Source organism: Vipera berus (genome assembly GCF_964194415.1).
Source record: "Vipera berus genome assembly, chromosome: 1".
Classification (NCBI taxonomy): Eukaryota; Metazoa; Chordata; class Lepidosauria; order Squamata; family Viperidae; genus Vipera; species Vipera berus.
The window spans coordinates 352156267-352179969 of NC_138202.1; the positions used below are offsets into that span (position 1 = coordinate 352156267).

At 42.9% G+C, this 23703-nt stretch overlaps 1 protein-coding gene across 7 annotated transcripts in view; it reads left to right on the top strand.

The window, feature by feature from the left end:
* Nucleotides 1–23703, top strand: part of MSI2 (musashi RNA binding protein 2) — a 586946-nt gene that overhangs the window by 327122 nt on the left and 236121 nt on the right. For all 7 annotated transcript variants that reach the window (XM_081346592.1, XM_081346594.1, XM_081346595.1 and 4 more), the window contains exon 7: nucleotides 20868–20916. In XM_081346592.1, coding sequence (XP_081202718.1) covers nucleotides 20868–20916 — 49 coding nt within the window. The remainder of the gene's footprint in view (nucleotides 1–20867; nucleotides 20917–23703) is intronic.

The following is a 23703-nucleotide window of genomic DNA, read 5'->3' on the forward strand; positions in this document are numbered from 1 at the left end:
GGCAACTGGCATGTATTAATGACAGTTGCAGCATCATGGGGGTGACATGATCACCATTTGGGACCTTTCCAGCCAAATTCCAACAAGCAAAGTCATTGGGGGAAGACAGATTCAGCTAATGACCATGTGACTCACTTAACCACTGCAGTGATTTGTTTAACTGTGGCAAAAAATTCATAAAATCAGGGGCCACTCATTCAACAATGGCCTTTGTTAGCATTGGAAATTCTAGTCCAAATTGTGGTCATAAGTTGAAGACTACATTTACATTGACCAGTCTTCTGGTCTTTGTCTACTACCACGATGTGTGGTTGATTGGCTACTGCATGCCTGTCCACCTTTGGAAATACCACAGGATTCGGTTCGCCACTGAGCAGAGGATTGGATTAGAAGATCTCCATGGTCCCTTCCAACTGTTATTCTGTTACCCCTCACCTTCTGAGGGTTCCTCACTGCCAATCTATAAAGAGCTTTGTAAATCAAAACCAGAAAGCTATTGGTAATCAATGTCCCCGCCCAAAGAAAATATGTACTAAAATGACTAGTGCCAGTCAATATATATGGACTGTTAAATTTCGGGCCAACTTTAGTTTCAAAAAAAAGGGACGCGGTGGCTCAGTGGGTTAGGACGCTGAGCTTGTCGATCAGAAGGTCGGCAATTTGACGGGTCGAATCCCGAGTGCCGTCTAACAGAGTGAGCGCCTGTTACTCGTCCCAGCTTCTGCCAACCTAGCAGTTCGAAAGCACGTAAAAATGCAAGTAGAAAAATAGGGACCACTACGGTGGGAAGGTAACAGCGTTCCGTGCGCCTTTGGCGTCTAGTCATGCCGGCCACATGACCACGGAGACGTCCTCGGACAAGCGCTGGCTCTTCGGCTTTGAAACGGAGATGAGCACCGGCCCCTAGAGTCGGAAACGACTAGCACGCATGTGCGGGGGAAACTTTACCTTTACCTTTAGTTTCAAAAGCAACCCCAAGTAGAGCACATTGCAAAAGTCTAACCTAGTTAGGTTAGATAGGAATCATTGTAACCAGGTCCTCCTGTGTCAGGAGAGACCACAACTGGTGTACCTCCTGGACTTAGGAATAGGCCCAACAAGTTATGGGCTCATCCAGTCACAGCCATGAGTCCAGGGAACATCCCTCAGTGTGGCTCTCGCACCTCAGGGTATTGCAAGTCCTCAAGAGGCAAAACTGGAACAGGTAGAGAGGCATGATGAACAAATGTCTTACTAGGATCCAATGTTATATTGTTTCATGTCATTCTGACCCCAAGAACATGGACTATCTCCAGCTGGACGTGGTGTGGCAGGGAACAGCTCAATATAATCATGTTAATGGTAGCAGATTCTGCTGATGACTTTTCCCAGTGGTTTTGTCTAGATGTTAAGCAGAAAAATATACTACCACAACTTTAACACTAGTACAATAGTAGATTATTGTTTCAGAGAGTCTCCAGGAGCCATGTTTTTTGAGCAGTCTTGATACAAGCTGTTGATTTTTGCAGATCCAGCAATTATCTGTATTAGTTAGGTTCAATTTTGCTAAGCTGGCTAGCCAAAAATGTCTAATATCTAACCTCCCGTCCTCGTCGTTGAGTTGGCCAAACCTCACCCTGAAGGTCATCATCCAAAATTGTCTACCAGTTTAGCTGATTCCCACTCAAAGAGCAAGGAATCCGGGTGCCCTGACGATTCCACAGTGAAGTTTAATCAAGGGTTTCTCTCCTTATTTTCCCTCCTCCCTCCCTGGTGCCTTATTTCACGGCTGTCAGTATCTGTTCTCCACATCCTGCAAAAGATTAGCCTACTGACAGGCTTCTCAATTTAGGACTAATAAACTTGTTGATTCCTCAGCCCAAGACAGAGCTGCACAATTATCACCTCGGTCAAAATTAATTAATGGGGAGTTCAAATGAACGTTGAATGTGACACTAAATGGTCGGTGCTTTCTGGGCAAAGGTCTTGTAGAACCAACCATTGTAGCACACTGAGAAAGTCAGTTTTACTATCAAGACTTTATTTCACACACCCAGGAAAGAGGGCTGAGTGGTAATGACATTACACATACATTTTGGGATGAGATTTGGAAACTATTTGCTTAAAAAAAAAGATTAATACAGGAAGTCCTCGAATTACAACAGTTCATCTAATGACCATTCAGAATTACAATACTACTGAAAAAGTGACTTATGACCGTTTTGCACACTTACGACAGTTGATCACGTGATCAAAATTTAGACGCTTGGCAACTGACTCACATTTATGTTGATTGCAATGTCTTGGTGTCATGTGATCAATTTCTGTGACTTTCTGACAAGCAAAGTCAATGGGGAAGTCAGATTCATTTAACAACCGTGCTACTAACTTAACAACTGCAGTGATTCACTTAACACCTGTGGCAATAAAGGTCATAAAATGGGGCAAAACTCACTTAATGTGTCTCACTTAGCAACAGAAATTTTGGGCCCAATTGTCATAATTTGAGGATTACCTGTTTTAAAATTATATTTCAAAAATTACATTATAAATGTGTGTGTGTGTATGTATGTATGTATGTATATATATATATATATATATATATATATATATACACACACACACACACACATATACATATACATATACACACATACATACATACATATATATATATTATTCAAATTGCTAATAAAGAATTTGGGAGGCTGATATGGCCATTTCAAACTTATTTTGTTCTCATCAGTCAGTCATACCCTTTATCTGAGATTCGAACCTGGGCTAATTATATATTAGGCAGTTGTTTTAACCCCTAGGCCACAGGCTCTTTCTTTATTAGCTATATATATGTGTGTTTGTGTATGTATGTGTATGTATGTATATATGTATGTATGTATATGTATGCATGTATATGTATATATGTATGTCTGTGTATATGTATATATGTTAGTGTAAACTTCCTTAGACATTATAGAGCAGTCTATAAATGCTGACCACCTTTTTCATTGTTGCTGACACTTTGCTTCAAGTTAAAAACTCAGCAGGTTTTTCCGCCCCCCACTTTGTAGTATACAAAGATGGATTATTCAAGTGTGATTTCCTTCAGTGCCTGAACCCCCATTGGGGAACCAGCCATAGTTTATTTGATGACAAAATGCCCACATTTTGAAATTGTGGCACATCAGATTCTGGTATCTGGCTTTATTCCAGTTGGTTTCTGTGCCTTGTGCAAACGTTTCATCAATCCGAAGAGTTGTGAAGCAAAGGGAATTCCTCAAGGTAAATCACTGTGGTTTTTTTTTCATCCTTGGCAACTTTAAGATGTGCTGCTGGCTGGGGAATTCTGAGGGTTGAGGTCCACACATCTTAAAAGTTGCCAAGTTTGAAAAACGCTAGGCTAGTTAGCTTTTGCTAGCTTTCCTAGTTTTCATATTCCTCTTATTCTCCTTTGCTTTGGCTTCTCTTCAGATTGTAGAGGTAATCCTACGCCCTAAATTACCGCCATAAGGTCGTGGTGCTCATTAAGTGTGTCACCCTGTGACCATGCCTGACTTTACAACCTTTGTTATGGTGGTTGTTAAGCAAATGCCACTGAATCCATTGGAACTAGAAGGTGTTTTTCTGGTGGAAAATGAAAGTACCGTAAATATTACCGGATTACCTACGGCAACACCTGCTGCCGGTGTCAACTTCCCTCCGTCCAGTGCGCTCCCACAGATTGGGCCTCCTCAGGGTGCCTCTGATCAGAGAATGTCGATTGGTGGCCCCCAGGGGGAGGGCGTTCTCTGTGGGCGCGCCAGACCTGTGGAACCGCTTGCCGGTCGAGCTCCGGATGGCCCCCGACCTTCGCTCCTTCCGGCGGGATCTAAAAACTTACTTATTTGAGCAATCCGGCCTGGTTTGATGGGTTTGGGTTTGGGGTTTTAACATGTTTTTTAATTATTGTATATATCGGGCATAATATTTAATTGTTTTTTAGCTTTTGTACTTTGTCTTTTAATACTTATTGCCCTGTACACCGCCCTGAGTCCTTCGGGAGAAGGGCGGTATAAAAATTTAATAAATATAAATATAATATAATACTTTTCAGCAAAAAATATCCTGTGAATTACAGTCACTTCACTGGTGTGTGTGTGTGTGTGTGTGTGTGTGTGTGTGTGTGTGTGTGTAAATATTACAAACTGTAAATGTGGGGCAATTGCCAAGCACCCAAACTGCAATCAAAAAAACTGCAGGAGGCGACCTCTAAAAACTGGGTCATAAGTAGTTCTGGGGAGGTTTGTTGAAAGTTTGAACAGTTACTATGTGACCGGTCGTAAGAGGAAGATTTCCCTTAGAACTGTTTCAACTTTTCCTGTATTCTGCCTTGTCAGGTGTTCTGTTCCAGCTAAGCCACATGCACTTTCATAGCCCCAAAAGAGATATCACAAGTCACTTTTTCAGATCTGCAGCTATTAAAACCAAATAATAAATAATAATAAATAAATTAACCAACCAACCCCAAATATAGGTACACACAGTGCTTTTTTTGTAAAAAAAAAAAAAGGTGCCGGAACTCACACACGTCATACAACCCGCCTTGCCTACCCTACAAGGTTCCATCCAAAAAAGGTGCCGGAACTCCGTTCTGGGCGTTCTATGACAAAAAAAGCCCCGGGCACCCAAAATTTTTGATCAAAATCTCCACGCAAAAACATGCCTCTGCACAGGAACCACAAGGAAGGCTGGTTCTTCTTAACAAAGTTTAGTGGATGAACACTGTACATTGACGTGATGTCATTGAGACATCATTTATTGTGTTCCTGGGAACAGTATGGAGAGTAGCTTGTTACAGGTAGTCCTTGATTTATGACCATAATGGAGTCTGCCAATTATGGTTATAAATCATGATGATTCTAAAGTGGCTCATCACATGACTGGAGACAATTTTATGGCCTTTTTTGCAGCAGTTGTTAAGTGACAGGTCCAAACAAAGCAACCCCTGCAGTCATAAAGCGAACCAGTTGTTTTCTGTGCCTTTTGTGTTGTTGTTTTTTGCCAGAAATGGCCATAAATGTGGGCTATTTGCTGAATGCCCGAAATGACATCATGTGATTGCGGGGGAGGCAACATCAGAACTTCAAAACTGGGTTATAAGTAGCTTTGGGGGGGGGGGGAAATCTGTCATAACTTCAAATGGTCGCTAAGCAATTAGTCTTAAGTCAAGGACTACTACCTGTATTGTCTTTTTTGATTTTGTTAAAAAGCATTCAATCCTATAGCCCTGATCCAAATACTAACCTGATATTACTTTGCTTAGTTTTTCCGAATTGCTCAAGATTGCTTGAGCAATTACTTTGCTTAGTTTTTTCGAACTTTCCTTAGTTTTTACTTTGCTTAGTTTTTCCGAATTGCTCAAGATTGACCCAGATTGTTGGGGGCAATTAAGCTGACTTTGTAATAATGCCGCTTGGGGGGAGGTGTGAAAGCCCTAATAAGCAGGCATATACATAGAATGAAGGCTACTGCTAAGCTTGTAAGCCGCCCTGAGTCTTTGGAGAAGGGCGGGATATAAATGGAATAAAAATAAAAATAAATAAATAAAAATAAATTTTTGCATCGGCTTTACGCTATTTATCTGCTTATTAAGTGGTTGATTTTCCTGCACTGTACTTTGGCCCATGAAAACAAACTTGTTAATATGAGATAAGTGATAAGTACTAATTAAATGTATAGTCATGCCCAACAATAAAGAACGTGTGTTGTTCAGAACTGACCTGTTGGTTTCTTGGTGTTTTCGTATCTTGTTTGTTTTCTTGCAGATGGTTCATTAGTAGGCCAGCACTGATGCAAATCACCAACGGACTGATCATCAATAATGGTATTATTTAGCCTGGCAATGAAATGTTTTTGTAGCCTCTACAAAAACAACCAAAATCAGAAAACACCAAGGGCCCAACAATAGAGTCGTATTTTTTTTTTTAAAGCAAATGATTCACACTGGATTTTATTGTTTCCTTCTCCTACATATTTCCCCCTTGTGTGTATTCCCCCAGTTTGGGTAATTGTCCACACCTTCCCTTCAAAACCATTCACAAAATTATCAGTAAATAACCTGCAAAAAGACAGGCAGCGCGAGAGGAGGGGGGGGGAAGGGAAAGACAGATGTCAGGCGCTGTGTTGTTTGATGTGATCTCTGCTTGGAGCAGGGCAGGGGAGCCCATCCAATCAAGATGGAGCAGTTCTTTTGAATTGCTCATCTGTTGCGGTGGCAAGAAATGGCAAATTGTAATAGGGGGTCAGAAAACAGCAGCCGTCACAAGTCGAGGAGAGAGACAGAGGGAGAGGGAGAGAGAGAGAGAGAGAGAGAGAGAGAGAGAGAGCGGCCTGCCAGATCAGATGTTTGACATCTGTCAGAAGAAGCTGCTCTTCCCTATCTCCCTTCCCCCCCCAGCCTCCCCCTTCTCAATAAGTGGTTGATGGTGCACTTGTCTCTTTACTGGAGTAATTGCCCATCACGGCTCTTTCTGTCCATTAACGAAACCACCACCTTTCCCCATAACCGTTCCTGCCAAACAAGCTCAGTGACAATTTCACCGCCCTGCTCTCTGCTCACGTTGCTGGGCCAGGAAGTGGGCCTAAAGGCCTTGTCATGCCTAGTTGCTTCAATTCCATCAAGGTACTTTAGTCACGGCAAACACCGAGATGCTTTGGGCACTCCTCTTCGTGTCTTCAGTTCCTCCAGAGATCACATAATTTCACCGGATTGAAGAGTGGCGTCTAATAGCGGGCGATGGTAAGGCTTAATGGGAGGTTCAGAGACATTGACATGTTTACCTCCCATTGCCGTTTCAAGAGAGGTGCAGGCAGCTTTATGGAGACTTTTTATATTTTTGGACGCTCAGGGCACCTCTTTAACTCCTTGCTTACTTTTTAAAAGTAGAGTGCAGGCAGTCCTCCGCTTACGACCCCAGCCCGGACCAGAATTTCCACTGCTAAGCAAAAGTGGATGTTAAGTGAGTCACGGCAGATTTTATGACTTTTTTGCCACGGTTGTTAAGGGAATCACAGTAGTAGTTAAGTAAATCATGTTGTTAAGTGACTTTGCTTGTTGGCAGCCAGTTGGAAAAGTCACCAAGGGGAGATCAAGTGACCCTGAGACGCTGCAACCTTTGTAAATACATGCCAGTTGTCAAGCTCTTGAGTTTTGATCACTTGACTGTGGGGATGCTGCAGTGCAAGTACCAGTTGTAAGCCACGTTTTTAGCAAGGCTGTAACTTCAAACAGTCGCTAAACAGATGGTTGTAAGTCAAAGACTGCCTGCATTAACATCATTAAAAGCAAACTGTTTGCTTCTGACAGAGCTGCCTTCTGGCATGGTTAAAAATTCAAGTTAGCAGCCCTGACAGTGTGACTGAAGCTGGGTTTTTTATGCGCATCTTGACTTTTTTTTGCTCTGGGGACATTCCTGGCTACTAAGTTTTGGCCCTGTATTCCTAAGAAAGTCCAGGTGCTGTGGCTATCAATCAAGCTGGAAGAGGGTTGAATGCAGCTTGCAGACCATGAATTGCTCATTCCTGATGGATATGATGTAATCTGCCCAGAGAATTTCACTTATTAAACAGATTAGATGATTCTTTAATCTTCTGTGAAATGCTAGACAGGATATTAAACCATCTCTGGAATTATAATGGATGCTATTTTTCAGGCTTCCCATCCTCGTTGTGGTGCCTTCTGCTGTGACAAGGGGGTTGCCTATGCACTTCTCTCTGTTGGTTGTGGTGAGATCTTTTTTGGCCTTGCATCTGGAAACACTTTTATCAAGGAGACTCCCCCCAACCACCATTGTTTATTAGCACTGGGGAGTGGGTTTTCTGTTCCACTCCATGAGGGGGCTCAGTCTCACTTTGGCACTGGTGTTGCCAGTAGCAAACTAAATAAAGTGCCCAATAATGGTCTTTTCAGGCTCAAGATGGCAGCCCCTTAATTTATGGGCTTGTTTATTGTTTGGAAGGATAAGATCCTTGCACCAAATTCTCTTACGTATTACACATTGTTTGGGATTTTTTGCATTACCTTCTTTTACTTTCAAATGCAATTAATACATTTTTTTAAAAAATCTGTTTCGTCACCCTGTTTTTCTGTTTTGATGTTTTATTTTTGCTTCGGTGTTTGGTTTGGTTTTTAATCCAGTCAGTGGTACACCAAAGCAAAAACAAAACATCAAAACAGAAAACCAGATTGACGAAACAGTTTTTTTTTTAAAAAAATATATATTAATTGCATCTTGTATCAGTCTTGCTGAAAACAATCTAGAGAATTTAAGAGTAAGGCCCACCCTCACCCCTATTCCCCCCACCCCCCAAAAAAGGTGAAATATTGGCTCCTGTTCCCAGGGAAAGTATTAGCTGGAAGGAAAGGTAATATCAGCCAAAGGAGCTGAAATGTTGATAGGTATAAAAATTCTGGGTTTGCCCTGCACTTCTCATCAAAGACATATTGTGGCACCACCTTTCTTTTCTATAGCTGCCTTGAGGAATAAATATTACATAAACCAAAGCTATGATTATGTAAATATAATATTTATATGATCAGAGGGAGAGGCAGGAAAAGATACCTGCTATTAATTCTTTAAGGTTGTGATTAATGTTCATTTTTCCCCCTATCACCTCAGAATTTCAAACAGCTGAGGCCTTGACAGCCTTCAGTAATGCCCACTGATATGATATTCATTGATTTAATCAGTTCCTGGGAGCTGCCAGATTGTATTATGTGGGGAATAACCTTTTTTGCTTTATTATTATTATTATTATTATTATTGGACTTAGCTATTTTTGTTTTTTAAGAATCCTTTGCCTCACTAAATGCTTTTATTTTGTTCAGCATAAAAGCTTCCATGTAAATTCTTAAGGGAGATTGTTTGGAGCGACCTTCCCTCAAGCCATCTGGGTCATCTCGGTTGAACATCTGTGATCTATAGAGCTGTTTCCCCTTGTGACCTCAAAATGGCAAGGAACCATATTGGTCCATTAGAGAGACAGAGAGAGGGGGGGAGGGGGAGGAGAGAGAAAGTCCCAGAATAGAAAAACAGATATTGTTTTATTTATAACCAACTGGAAAAAGGGGGGGAAAGGCTCCAAATAGTCAGAATTACTTTTATCAACAAACAAAGGAAGTGGGAGAGAAAGTTGTAACAATCATAAAATAGGTGCAAATTGAAAGCGGGAGACAGTGAGTTCTAGTCCCGCCTTAGGCATGAAAATCAGCTGGGTGACTTCGGGCCAGACTCTCAGCTCAACCCTCCTCCCAGGGTTGTTGTTGTGTGGAAAATAGGAGGAGGAAGGTGTGTTGAATATCTTCATCACCTTGATTTATATGTAAAAATAATAAAGGGGACTAATAATAATAATGATGATGATGTTGATGATGAAGATAGATAGATAGATAGATAGATGATAGATAGATAGATAGATAGATAGATAGATAGATAGATAGATAGATAGATAGATGATAGATAGATAGATTTAATTTTCTGACTATTTTTTTTAAAAAAAATAAAGTTTACTCCTTAGAGCAGGGGTAGGCAGTCTTGGCTCTTTTGTGACTCGTGGACTTCAAATCTCAGAATTCCTGAGCCAGCCATGCTGGCTCAGGAATTCTGGGAGTTGAAGTCCACGAGTCACAAAAGAGCCAAGGTTGCCTACCCCTGCCTTAGAGAAATAGCGAACAAGTACAGAGAAGGTGCCCACACCAGATTCCCACTTGAGATCCAAATGCTGCATGCTACCATGCTATACCATTCACCACTGTAACACTGATGGAAGATTATTGCCCTCTTGTCCTTGTGGGGCCTTCCTGAAGACATTTGCTCAACCAATTTGGAGGTAGTAGAATTGGATTTACCTGGACTGTGGGTCTAAAAGAACTGATCTCTGATTGCCCATGACATTTAAGTATGACTATTCCTCTCCCTGCCCCAATTTAGAGGCAGTCTATCTTAGGGTTTTTCTTGATTGTTGGACTGAAGTGCCCTCTCCTGGTTTGTTTCAACTTGGACTTCTCTCCAAGCTAATGAGTGGCAAAATCTAAGGGACTTTAGTTTCATCAGGGCTCCTTGAACACTATAGAACCGTGGTGGTGAACCTATGGCACGTGTGCCACAGGTGGCACGCAGAGCCCTCTCTGTGGGCACGCACGCCGTCACCCCAGTCCTAGACTTTCAGCTGGGTTTTATAAAACCTTTTCACTTTAGGCCTCCGCCGCCGTGTGCAAAAAAAAAGGGTTCAATCAATCAATTTTAACTTCTCGTGGGGAAAAAAAAGATCTCACAAAGTTGGAATTGATTGATTGAACTTTTTAGTCCCATTCACTCTGCCGTTACCACCGCAGCCATGACCATCCATTGGGCCATGCCCACCCAATGGGCCACACCTACCCAATGGGTCATGCCCACCCAGCACCCGATGATACATAAGTTGGTTTTGGGTTGCAGTTTGGGCATTCGGTCTCTAAAAGGTTCGCCATCACTGCTATAGAAGAAACAGAGAAAAAGCCAGCTGAATACTGGTTCAGCTAAGGATTACTTGAGGCGTTCTCAATTATGGGCTGGAGATGAGATGAATCTCCTCCACCCAAAGGTGTCAACACGGCGTATGCGTGTGCAATGGTTAAGTACCAAGGGAAAAGGCCTTTAGAATACCAGTTTGAAGAGGTCTTTGCACCAACAGAGATTGGAAGTACTCATCTATCTTTCCTTTTGTTTATATATTCAGGGTGGGCAGTGTTTAATATTTATTTGTTATGTATATGTAGGGGTGTGGGTCTATACCAGGGTTCGGCAACCTTAAACACTCAAAGAGCCACTTGGACCCGTTTCCCATAGAAAAAACACAACACTGGGAGCCGCAAAACTCCTTGTGCACGCACGCAAGGAGGGGAGCTTGATCGAAGAGTTTAATTAAAAAGAAATAGAGGCTGCTGTGCATGAGTTCTTTCTCTCTCTCTCTCTCTCTCCCTCCCTCCCTCCCTCCCTCCCCCCCCCTCTCTCCGATCTTCTGCTCACCTGGCAAACTGGCTTCATGCTGTTCTCAGACAAGCTGACACACATTCTTATTGGGCTGGCTCTCCTGCTGCTTCCTGTGGAGATGTAGCAAAGGCAGGAGCCACACCCAATAAGCTTGTCAGCTTCCCAGAGAACAGCTTGAGGCCACTCTTTTTTATACACACACACACACACACACACACACACAGAGAGAGAGAGAGAGAGAGAGAGAGAGAGAGAGAGAGAGAGAGAGAAGGGAAGCCCAAGTGCCTCTCTCTCTCTCTCTCTCTGCAAATGGCGGAGGATGACTGGGAGCCGCAGGAGAAGGCTGAAAGAGCCACATGTGGCTCCAGAGCAGCGGGTTGCCGACCCATGGTCTATACATACGTTGTATATAGTATGTTTAGGTGTGTGTCATGTACGTGTTCACTTTGAGAGCGGGCAACTAAATTTCATTTTGGATGTGTGCCGTTGAGCCCACAGTAAAAAATGACAATAAAGGTCATCTTATCTTGTTTCTTTAAAAAATATTGTTCTGAGCATCCATGAATGAGAAACTGTCTCTTAATTAAGGATGTCTTCCTTGTGCCTAATATTCCCTGCTTCCATATTCCAGTTAGAATCGTTGGGATCCACTGACCAGTTTCAAAACTGGCTAGAGTCTCTCTAGTGCTTCCAAGGCTGTGGACTGGGGAGCCAACGTGAAGAGATCAAGTTTCCTTAGTATCTGTAGGAGAGGGAATAGCAGAACCTGGAGGTGGAGTGGAAAGAGGGAATCAGCCTAGAATCTCTACATAGTCAGAAGCAAACAAAGTCCAACTTCCCTTGAGTGCCATTGACCGTTATCTAACTCCCAACAAGGTCTTAACCGTTAGTTGAGAGGATACCTGTGCATAGGTTTTTAGCAATAGATCGGCTTAATTGAACCTTCACATGTGGAGCTGGTCTTTGGCGCCAGATGGCATGTGGTTTTCCTGCATAGATACTTTTGACTTTTTCCCTTTCAATGGAAAGGCAGAAACAGCTCATATCTTGATAGAATAGAGACTTGTGAGAATGGAGCCTTTTTGAGTCTGATCTATTTAACCTTTGCATATTGAAAGGGTTCTGGGTTTTATTTCAGACTGTTTTTGTTAGATTGCACCACTGAATGAATGACTCACTGACTGACTGAATTTCTCTTTTCAACCCCGGGTCCCAGATCTTTACCTTGCAATTAGATTGTTTGGTAAAGTTTTTCTTCTCTTCCTGAGAACTCATGGTGTTTATATCAGCTCTTTTTACCACCCCAACCACCTTCTCTATTCCTCCCGGTCATTTTAGATGCTTTATTTTGTCCGGGCATTCATAGAAATTCTTTCTCTGTTCAGCACTTTTATCTGTTCAGGAATTACTGAGTGATGCCATTGTGTTACTCTGCTGCCAGAAGAAAGGGGTTGCTTCTCTGTGACAATGGGTGCCCTGCAAAAGCGGGTTGGGTTGGGGCAAACTGAAAAGGCAAAGATAAAATGTTTTGACCTTAAGAAACAAACAAAAGTTTGGTGGAGAGGGAAGAAAGAGAGAACCAATTTTGATATGGCTGGAAGAGCATCCTGGCTTTAAAGCCTCAAGGAATATCCACTACCTGCTGCGTCCACACAAAAAGCAGTACACTCCTCTCACAACTCTAGTATGCAAGCTTTTTCAATCTTATAAGACTTTAGCTTTGTCTGCCAGTCTCGGTATGAATTTAGGTCGGGCTTCCGCTGTCTTTTCTTTTACTCGCTGTTTCTGAACCAAAATTCAGAGGTGCATTGATTTGAAAAGAAGATGATTCTCCACCAGAAAAGAAAGATTACTCAGAGGGGGAAGAAGAAAAAAACAGTCTTGCTTTACCGTATTCTTAGAAAATGAGATTACCCTCCGGTTTGGAAAATCAATTATTCTGAGGAAAACATTCTTTTTTTTAAAAGAATGAACGAATGAATGAATGCAGAGCTCCATCATGTTAATCTGAGGTTTGTCCATCTTGGGTGTATTATTTGTGCATGATGGGCCAAAGATCCGATCGGACTGTGGAAAAAAAAGAGAACAATGAAAGGAAGGAATCCCAAAACTCATCCAGTTCTATGTTTAACAATCAAACCTCTCAATTATTGTCATCTTAAAACTGACCAAGGGTCATAATTAATGAGTAGCTATTAAACAGAATATCACTATGCTGATTGATTACAATATGTGCTATCAACTGTTAGTAGCATAGATTTTCTCCAGAAGGACCTGTCCCCAGCTTGGTCCTGTTCTGTACCAGCCTGCTACCGGCCCTGCAGCAAAAGCAGGGACAACCCCTTTACAAACGGCAAGAGGCTGGAATAAAGCCTGCCAAATTTATTCACATAAAACAGAGCAAGACAAGACACCAACCATGAAACAGGAGCTAAGAAACAGGAACTATCCAAGCGGTTGCCTTCAGCAAACCAGCCCTCCCACACATTCCCCTTAAATACAGTTCAGGGCGTGGTCTCTCTCTGCCTCCTTCCGAGGAGCCCCATTGCCTTCCTCTGTTTACTCCTGATTGACTGCCTCCTGCGTCGGGCGTCCTTGAACAGGGCCAGCTGTGGGTCATCTTCATCCACGCTGTCAGGCTCACACAGCTGGGTCTGCGTCGTGACCAGATGAGAGGGGCCTGGCTGGGGGCTCTCATCAAGCTGTCCAATCCCCTCAGCAAGCTCTTCAACACCCCCCTCCTCCTCTGAGTCGTCCGACCCAACTGCCGAACCCACAGGCTGACCCTGAATCACAACAGGTCCTTCAAGTTTTCAGTGACGCGCCCATCACCATCATTAACTCCCTCCAACTTGCTACTAGTTGTTCTTTTCTTCCTCTTTCTTTCCACCTTTCCCAGCATTAGAGCGTTCTCCAAAGAGCTGGGTCTTCTCATCGTGTGTCCAAAGGAGGATGCGTTTCATTTCTTTATTTCTTTATGAAACTTTTATGCCATCCATCTCACCAAAGGCAACTGTGGGCGGCTTACAGACATTGAATAAAATGCCGCATAAAACAATTAAAAAAAATAAAGATCTTCAGTTTAAAAATTCAATTGAAGTTTATTTTAAAAAAAAATCAATTAAAATTTGAGCCAGGTCATTCGTGCTTTGAGTGAGAGCTCAGGGTGATTGGATTATCCGTTTCTGGGCTGTTTGTGGTATTTGCGTGAGTTTTCTCAAGCATCAACGTTCAATGCTGGAGCGAGGACCGAGAAAATTATTTATCAAGGTCAGCAGCATCTGCAGCAAATACAAAGATGCCAAAATGACAACACACAAACATAAAATGCTATTATGCACAAATTCCACTAGTTACCTGTTTCTGTTCCATCTCTGATAGAATTACGTAGGTTAATGGCGTTTGCATGATCTCATCATATACATCTTCTCATTTACACCCTTGATCCCAATGGCTCGTGCAACTTGCGGCTGATTAATCCCGGAAATAGTTTGTGCTTATTTTAAATAGTGTCGAGACCCTGAAGAATAGCTTGATACCACCTCTCTCTTTATCCTAGTGCAGTGACAGATATGGTGATTTAATTGAAATACTGGTTGGACAGTGTCACTGTATATTTGTCCCATTGTGTGTACATAGAGTGGGGATTTGTGCAACTGTTAACTCAGAGAAATTGCCTAAAAGATTTGTTGGGCAAGAGGAATCCAATTCTATTTCTTATGATCTAAAAAAGGGGTGTCAAACTGCTGGCCCGCGGGCCAGATGCATCATGCTGAAACTGCGCCCACCCCAGCTTCAGCAATGGGGAAAAAGTCACGATACGTCGTGTCACGTGACGTGGCGAGTTTGACACCCCTGATCTAGAATGTCCTATTTATGTGACATTGGGTTGTGCTATATGAGTGCTGTTTCTTCTATACTGGAAGTTTGGGCTCTGTCCTGAGCCACCATTCAGACTGCTGAAATACAGGTAGTCCTCAACTTATGACCTCTATTGAGCCCAAAGTTTCTGTTGCTAAGTGAGACGTTTGTTAAGTGAGTTTTGCTCCATTTTATGACCCGTCTTGCCACAGTGGTTAAGGGAATCACTGCAGTTGTTAAGTTAGTAACACGATTGTTGAGTGAATGCGGCTTCCTCCATTGACTTTGTTTGTCAGAAGGTTGCAAAAGGGGATCACGTGACCCCAGGACACTGCAACCGTCATAAATATGAGCCACTTGCCAAGCATCTGAATTTTGATCAAGTGATCACGGGGATGCTGCCGTTGTCTTAAGTGTGAAAAACGGTCATAAGTCACTTTATTCAGTGCCATTGTAACTTTGAACGCTCACTAAATGAACTGTTGTAAGTCGAGGACTACCTGTATTATCTAAATTAGAAAGAGACTTCATGCTCATGGAATCCAGCCCTTTTTTTGGCTAAAAACCCAAAGCTCATCTTTGGAAGGAGGTCCACAAAGGCAGTCCAGATGTTTTTAGCCAATTGCCCCCTTCCTTTCTCAAGTCACATTGTTTACTTTAAAAAAATATAACTCAAATGCCCCAGATTAGGCACTCTACATGGCTAATTTAGAGGGTATTTCAGCGTTCATCAGATTTTTTTTAAAGAAAAAAAAGGGGGGGAGAACCCTGTTGTCCCAAGGATTTAGTTTGTGTCCATATTCCATTAATCTGAGGACCACATCAGAACAGTGAACTAAGCTTCTTCCACATATGTGTAGTCCTCGATTTATGACTGTAATTGAGCCCACAATTAGGATTGTAAGTTGTGAGAGTTGTTGTGTGGGTGATCATGTGACTAGGCCAATTTTACAACATTTTTGCGGGGGTCATTAAGCAAACACCATAGTTGTTAAGTGACCACGGTAGTTAAATGAACCCATTGTTTGCTATGTGTGTTTTTTGTTTTTTTGGGTTGTGTTTTTTTTTGCTGGAAACGAAGTAAACCCTGGTTTCAGTCAAAAACGTAAATCCTGGTCACATGAGTTCAGGACACTGCAAATCAAAATGCGGTCACGTGACCAGGAGAGGGGGACATCTGTTGAAAGTGTGGATCCAGGTGACAAGTACCTTTTCAGGGCCCGTCCTAACTTTGAATTCACTATTCACCATTCACTAAGTCAGGGGTAGGCAACCTTGGCTCTTTTATGACTCGTGGACTTCAACTCCCAGAATTCCTGAGCTAGCATGGCTCCGCTTGGAAACCTCTCCCTTTCTCCTCAGCATGGCTGGCTCAGGAATTCTGGGAGTTGAAGTCCACGAGTCATAAAAGAGCCAAGGTTGCCCTACCCCTGCACTAAGTGAATAGTCACAAGTCGAGGACTACCTGTACCGTGTTCTTGCAGATATGCGAATAATGTAGGGATCAACCTGTTAGCCGAGCTTTGGAAACCTGAAATTTAAGAGGCTGGGAGGAGATGGGCATGCCAGCTGGATGTCAGCATTGTCACTTAGGTTACAGCTAAGAGGGAGAAAGGCTTTGTGTCATGATAGTGTGTTCCCCTTAGACAAGGAACGGGGTTGGCTGACTTGTACATTTGTTGCCTTAGCTTCAGCGGTATCTTAAAGAAACCGAACAAAGAAAGTTCAGAGCCGATCTCCCCGGAGAGGCCTGGAGCTTGCTGAAATTTTGTCATGACAAGACGCCTCCAGCTCAAGTGCACTGGTCAGTGTTAGCCAGACTGCTGACCCTCCTGAAGCTGTCAATTCTTAGGGGAAGGAAGCTATTAAAATTCAGCGGTCTCTCTACAAGAGCACACACCACTATTGTAATCTCTGCCTAGATTGTGTAAATAATATCATGACACATGGATGAAAAAGCACGCCGGAACAAGAGATTTCAAACTCGGTCTGTTTCTCCCCCCCCCTCCCCAAGCTGATTGGTTTTTCTCTGTCTTAGGTGCGAAGGGTTTTGTTTTGCTGGCTTGTTTTGCCGGACTGTAGAGCAGCACCCGTCTTTTATGGATTTGCTTTCTCCATCTCGTTTTGTTTTGCTGCAGAGACACACGCTTTGGGGTTTATATGTCATAACATTTTTTCCCCTCTCTCTTCACTTTTTGGGGTGCCTTCACTACCGTGCCTAATGAAGGAAGTTAAAATAAAGAAAGAGGGAGCCAACAAAACAAGCCAAAACTAAACATGGCGGCATCCTTAGGGCTCATTCTGCACCTGAATTGCAGTGAGACCATGCGGTCAGTGGTGGGATTCAAATATGGGAACAACCGATTCTCTGTGTGTGGATGCTGCTTCTGGAAGTCCACTCTGGGCCTGGGCAACAAAAAATTAGCTACCGGTTCTGCCGAAGTGGTGCGAACCAGCTGAATCCCACCGCTGCATGTGGTCCAATAGAAGGGTGATAATAAAGTTCTGTTACAGGTAATCCTCGGCTTACAACCATTCGTTCTGTGACCATTCAAAGTTACAGCAACACTGGAAAAAGTGACTTATGAGCAGTTTTCACACTTAACAACCGTTGTAGCATTCCCCAGGATCACATGATCAAAATTTGGGCTCTTGGCAACTGGCAACTGGATGTATGACAGTTTCACTGTCCCAGAGTCATGCGATCCCCAGTTCTAACCTTCCAAGCTGACTTTCAACAAAGTCAAAGGGGGGAAGCCAGATTTATTTAACAACCTGATGATTTCACTTAACAGCTGCAGTGATTCGCTTCACAATTGTGGCAAAAAGAATTGTAACATGGGGCAAAAACGACTGTCTTGCTTAGCAACTGAAATTGTGGGCTCCGTTGTGGTTGTAAAATCAAGGTCTACTCACTTTTGCACTGAATTAGTTGGCAAACCGCAGTGCTGTACTACTCTTTTTTTTTAAACAAATGCCAGTTGTTTTCTCTAAAGCAGGGGTGTCAAACTGCCGGCCCATGGGCCAGACGCATCACACGGAAGCCATGCCCACCCCATTGCCGGCAATGGCAAAACAGTCCCGATACGTTGCGCGATGTCACGTGACGTCGCAAGTTTCACATGTCTGCTGTAAAGGGATAGAGGACAAGGAAAGGACCATGTTTTCCCTCCCAGAAAAAAAAGCTGAGGCTGTACTTTCCTATTTTTATTTTAATGCATTGAAAACAGTTGGAAGTTAACACTTTTTTCTTCTTTTCTCCCCTACCCCATACTTTTCAATTTCACCTTTTTTTCTCTTCTCCCCTTCCCTACTATCTTTATTCTCATTGTATTTTATATTAAGAAATTTAATTTAAAAAAATGTGTGTGTGTGTGTGTTCGTAGATTTTCACGGGTATAGGTATGTAGGTCTTGGCGTATTCGGGTCTTTTCCCGTGTAAGATTGAGAGTATCTTGGCGACGTTTCGACGAGGTCCCACTTGTCATCTTCAGGCTGGTGTCTTCGGCTTCGTGCTTTGCATATAAATAAAACCCCGTGTTTTCCCTCCCATCACAGAGTCTCTCCCCCCCAAAAAAAGTCTTAAATTAGGAGGATAAAATGTTTTGTGGACTTATAATTCATTATTTATCAATATTTGCTGCCCATCTCTCAGTTCAAAGAGACTTTTAGCCACTTCATTCATCGCTTTCGGAACCTTTCAAGTATTCTTGAAGGTCAAGCACTGTCCCTACAAATCTACCAAGCCTTGTATGTCATCTGCTCTTTTGTCTCACACGCGCGCACACCCCTCTATCCGTAGCTAGATGAACCTGCCCTATTTGAAAACAACGCCTTATGGATCTGGGGTCTGGCAGCAGCTGTAGTGCCCTGCTCCTCTTCTCTTAAAGGGCAGCACTGAGGTGTGGCCTTGCGGATGAAACGCAGGTGGACCAAGTCATGCAAATAACAGGATCTTGAAAGCTTTCCTTTCCTTTGGTCACACTTCAGTGCGTCGGGATCCTTCTGTTCTCTGAGATGGAGCGGTTGGAATGTGAGGACTGAGAGTGAACACCCCCCTCCCTCCCACACACACACACACTTTTCCCTTGAAACACCTGTGGCTTTTGAAAGGTCTGCTTTGAGGCTAAGCAGAAACTTGCCTTGGCATCCTCTTGGACCTTCTGTGGGTGAAGCACCTGTTCTGCTCCCTCAGTAAATTGAAGTGGGATGGGGGAGGATAGTTCAGTTTCAGGAGAGGCATTGTGGACAAAGGAGCTTTTGATTAAGACGGTACTGTACGCACTGTGTGATCTGCTTGTTTGCTTTTTTTCTTTTTCTTTTTTGGGAACCAGTTCTTCCAAGTAAGTTGACCACACCTGGGCTGCCGAAATTTAGGTGAAGGTGGGAGTCCATTGAGTCCAAAGGTGGGAGTCCATTGAGTCAAAGAAATGCAAGCATTTCTCCTTCTTTGCTGCCATCAAGTGGTATTTCTGGAGTTTTGCAGCCCAGGTCTGGTTGCCCTGCTACTGAGATAAACCACAATTGGTGGGATCATTGTTCTTCCACCACCGTTCTTCAGGAATCTCACTGGCAGATCTTGATTCTGGTTCTCCAAACATCTTCTTGGTAATGGACCTTCAGAAGGAAACATCCACCCCTGTGTCTTGTAGAACTGAAGGGAGACAAGGGGATCTTTGTATTTCCTAAACCAACATCGGCTTAGGAGGCATGAGGGCCCCCAACAGGGTGAACAATGTCAGGATGGCAGCTACAACCACGCCCTCAAAATGTGTACAACAGAGAAAGGCCTTTACTTGCCTCTCTCTCTATGAACATACTTGTTTCTTCTCCCTCTGCGTGTAGACGTTCACGCTTTAAACTGCCAGAATGAAGCCACCTTCCTGGCTTTGTCGCTGGCCAAAAATAAGTCATTATCAGTACATGTTTCTGGCAGTAGCTGACTTACCAGCAGATGAGCCGGGCTCTGCATCTCTCCTCATTCACACACCCTGCTGCTATCTGCTAAGAGCCTCCACTTGAGCATATTGGTTTTACACTTAGGAACGTACCTGCTGGGAGGATGGAATACTAACCTAATAGGTCAGCCCATGGCAGAGCACATGAACTGTGCAACTTCTTTCTGAAATGAATCTCTCAAGGTATCTCCATTAGGGTGAGAGTAGTAAAAATTTAGTCTGGCAAGATTCTGTCTTTTGGATATAAGCAAATAAAGACCTGAGCTTTGGCTGGATTGTTCTAAGTCATTCTTGGGCTGGGCTGGATAGAAATTCTTTTTTTTTTAAATGATTTTTCATAGATGTGGCAGATGTTGAACAAGCTAAGGCATTTAGGCGGCGTGAAGTGGTTTTATGATTTTGGTGGCACCGTCCCAGAGAAATGTTTGTGTGTCAGTGCAAGTATAAGATTGCAAGACTTCTTTTCCCATGAAATGCATTAAGACTATCATACAGGGGCTCGAAAACTGTAAAAGAAAGATAAGACATTCCAGTTTCTATTCAGCCTTGAAGCTCTCAAGTTGGGAGAGCATAACCTTAGTTAAATTTAGGAGTGTCAGAAAGGTGGAAACAAGGGGCATGACCGCTAGCTAGGCACATGTTGTTTTGAATTCTCTCCAAGCTGGACAGAACTGCTACATCTCCTGTGATGTAAAATAAAATTGGAAAGGAGTGAAGATAACATTCACACAATTGTTGGTGAGAAAACAAAATCAGGTATCCAAGGTCAGGGAATCTAGGGAAACACAACAGGCAGAGCCCCTTTTAATTAAGAAGATAAACTAGCCAGAATTTCAACGCTCTTGTAATAACAGTGAATTACTTACTGATGCCATCGATCTCTCTGGGTGCCGTGAAGATTGTTTTGTCTTTGGAAGGCAGCCTTTGAAGAAGATTCCTAATGATGCAGAAAAAGGAGATTTGAGGTCCAGGTCAGGTTGCTCGCAATGCCCCTCAATTGTTTCATAATTTGTGATATTGTATTTCACAGTCTCTAAACCACGGATGTCCTTGTGTCTTGCAGGTAGAAGATGCCATGCTTATGTTTGACAAGACTACCAACAGACACAGAGGTAAGGAGGGGAATGAACCCCAACATTTTTTTTAAACGTTGTATGGATTTTCTTTGGCTCACTGAAAAAAAACAAGTTTGTTTATTGTGGACAGTGGATGGGTTTTTTTGTGTGTGTCAAAAAATGAAGCAACTACTTTTATCTGCAATGTCCATTGTTCTCTAGTGGTACTTTGTGAAGTGTGAATGTTTCTTTCTTACTGGCTAATATCATTTGGTGTCTTATCATTCCACAAGCCTTTTGCAATCATCCATTTTAGCCATAGAGACTTTATTCCTATTTCAGATCTTGAGTCTTTACTTTTGTGCAATCAGAAAGGATCCTTAATGTGAGTTGCATGAGTGTCTTCTGCAAAATGACCTGGTCCTGGGAAAACGTGCTGCCATATTCACACATACAGTTGAATTTCTTTTTTAGTTTCTTACATATTTGATCATTTGGAAGGAGGAGACAGCGATGTAAACTACACCTTCCTCCTGTTTGTGAAAAGGACGTTTCCAGGTTTATAGACATTCTACTATTATGTTTTAATTCTGGAATCCTATGTAAAGCCAGGGCCTGGATTTGATCACTTAAACTGACTTTTCTAACTCAATGAGCCTTCGTTTTCAGGGTTGTTTTTTTTTAAATGCAGCTGTATTGTTTAGAATAAATTTAACTGCTATGACTTTAAAACATAAGCAGAAATAGTAATTCCATCGGTACTTGAAAGCCAAGCCAAGAAGAGAACCTGATAAAGAGCTGACTAAGTATAAAAGGGCTTGGTGCTTTGAGATGGCTGGCTGGCTGTACAGATAGATATTGGAGAGAGAGAAAAAGATGATAAATTGATATTTTGTTCCATGTGGTGCCTCTGCTATACACGATGGGCTTGACCCCCTGCCCCTGAGCCCATGCAGAAGGATACACTCCTCTGACTAGAGCAGGGGTGTCAAACTTGCCACATCACGTGTTGTGACATATCACAACTTTTTTCCCATTGCCGGAGCCGGGGTGGGCACGGTTTCGGCATGACTTATGATTGATTGAGCCTTGGTGGAGCAGTGGGCTAATGCCTCCTTAAGTAACACCAGCTGCCTGCAATTAGTGCAGGTTCGCATCCCACCAGGCTCAAGGTTGACTCAGCCTTCCATCCTTCCCAGGTAGGTAAAATGAGGACCCAGATTGTTGGGGGCAATTAAGCTGACTTTGTAATAATGCCGCTTGTGTGTGTGTGTGAAAGCCCTAATAAGCAGGCATATACATAGAATGAAGGCTACTGCTAAGCTTGTAAGCCGCCCTGAGTCTTCGGAGAAGGGCGGGATATAAATGGAATTAAAATAAATAAAAATAAATAAATGACGCATCCCGCCTGCAGACCGGCAGTTTGACACCCCTGGACTATAGAGTGACCAAATCTGTTGTTTCTGACCTATGTGGTTGATCTGAAATAATGGGAAATAATTGGAATGAGAGCGATTTAGGGAAGGGACTATCATCCAAGATGAAGAAGGCCAGGTTTTCTGGTTGGAAGAGGTTTCAAGTAGCTGGGCTCCTTGTTGTTCTCTGAGCTTGGTTGTTTGCTTGGAGATGATGTTACCCAACTACTAGGTAAGAGCAAGAAACAGCTGCAAGAAAACAACCAAGCTCAAAGAACTTCAAGGACCACGGGGTTCAACCCTGAGGTACATATAATTCCCTTCTAGCTGGGGTATTGTCCGATCCTGGAGCATGTTGCTATTAGACCACTGTTTTTCAAGGGATAACTCAGGCAACTTTGTGTGGTTTTTTTTTTGTGTTGCTGTCAGAATCCATTTATATCATATTCATAAATGGAAAGTTTCAAACATTATTCCATGGATTCTGCCATCTCCCGAAGAGAAGAGAATGGATGTGTATTGAACCGGTATTAGGCATTTCAAAGGAAAGGAGAAGCCTTTTGAACTGGGGAAACAAAAGGGGGGGGCTAGCATCTGGCTTGTGTCACGGAAGAGAGCAATAAACATGAAGGGTCCTATGTTCCTTTTTCCCACGAGAGGGATGATACGAGATAAAGGATGGGGGACTGACCAAATGGGGTTAAGGGGGGGTTAAACCGGGAACTCTTTATAAGGGTTTACTTCGTGGAATAATATTAAGTCCTGTCTCGTTTCCTACAACCAAGCATGTCATAGTAAAGATTCTTTTTGGAATAGATTTGACTCCAAGAATTTTGTCTTCCTAAGACGTGGTTTGGGGTGGGTCCTGACAGTTGCATTCTGAGAATTGAACCTGGACAGACCCTTGGGAGGCCAACAAGAGTATGAAGCCCATTGGTTCTAGAATGGAAATCGCTGTATTTTTATTTCTTTGGTTTAGTACCACCTCCTTACAAAACCTTTGCCCTTGGTTCGCTTCTGCTATTCCTTTGTTTTCTCTGTTTTCTCTTCTGGAATCTTTCTGATGAAAGCTGTTCTGGCTCCATTTGCCAGTTGACTGCCTTGGAAATACAGTGTGTGCTTTCCAGGAGGATAAGAGAGATCTTTGGTTGTGTGTGTGTGTGTGTGTGTGTGTACACATATCTATCAATGCTGCAATTGTACGCAATCAGCTTTGAACAGTGAGAGTTTTAGGGCCCTTCCTGCTCCCACCTAGAGATGTGTGTGCAAAATTCCTTAGGTTTCAGGTCTGGCACTTCTTTTCCTCTTTCCCTCCTCCCCCCCCCTTTTTTTTTGTTTGAATCTGGAAATCTGACAGCTTGCAAGGACCTAATGAGGAGCTGTTCAACAGGGAAGCCCCGAACCGGCTCTTGTGTGGTCTTGTGTGTCA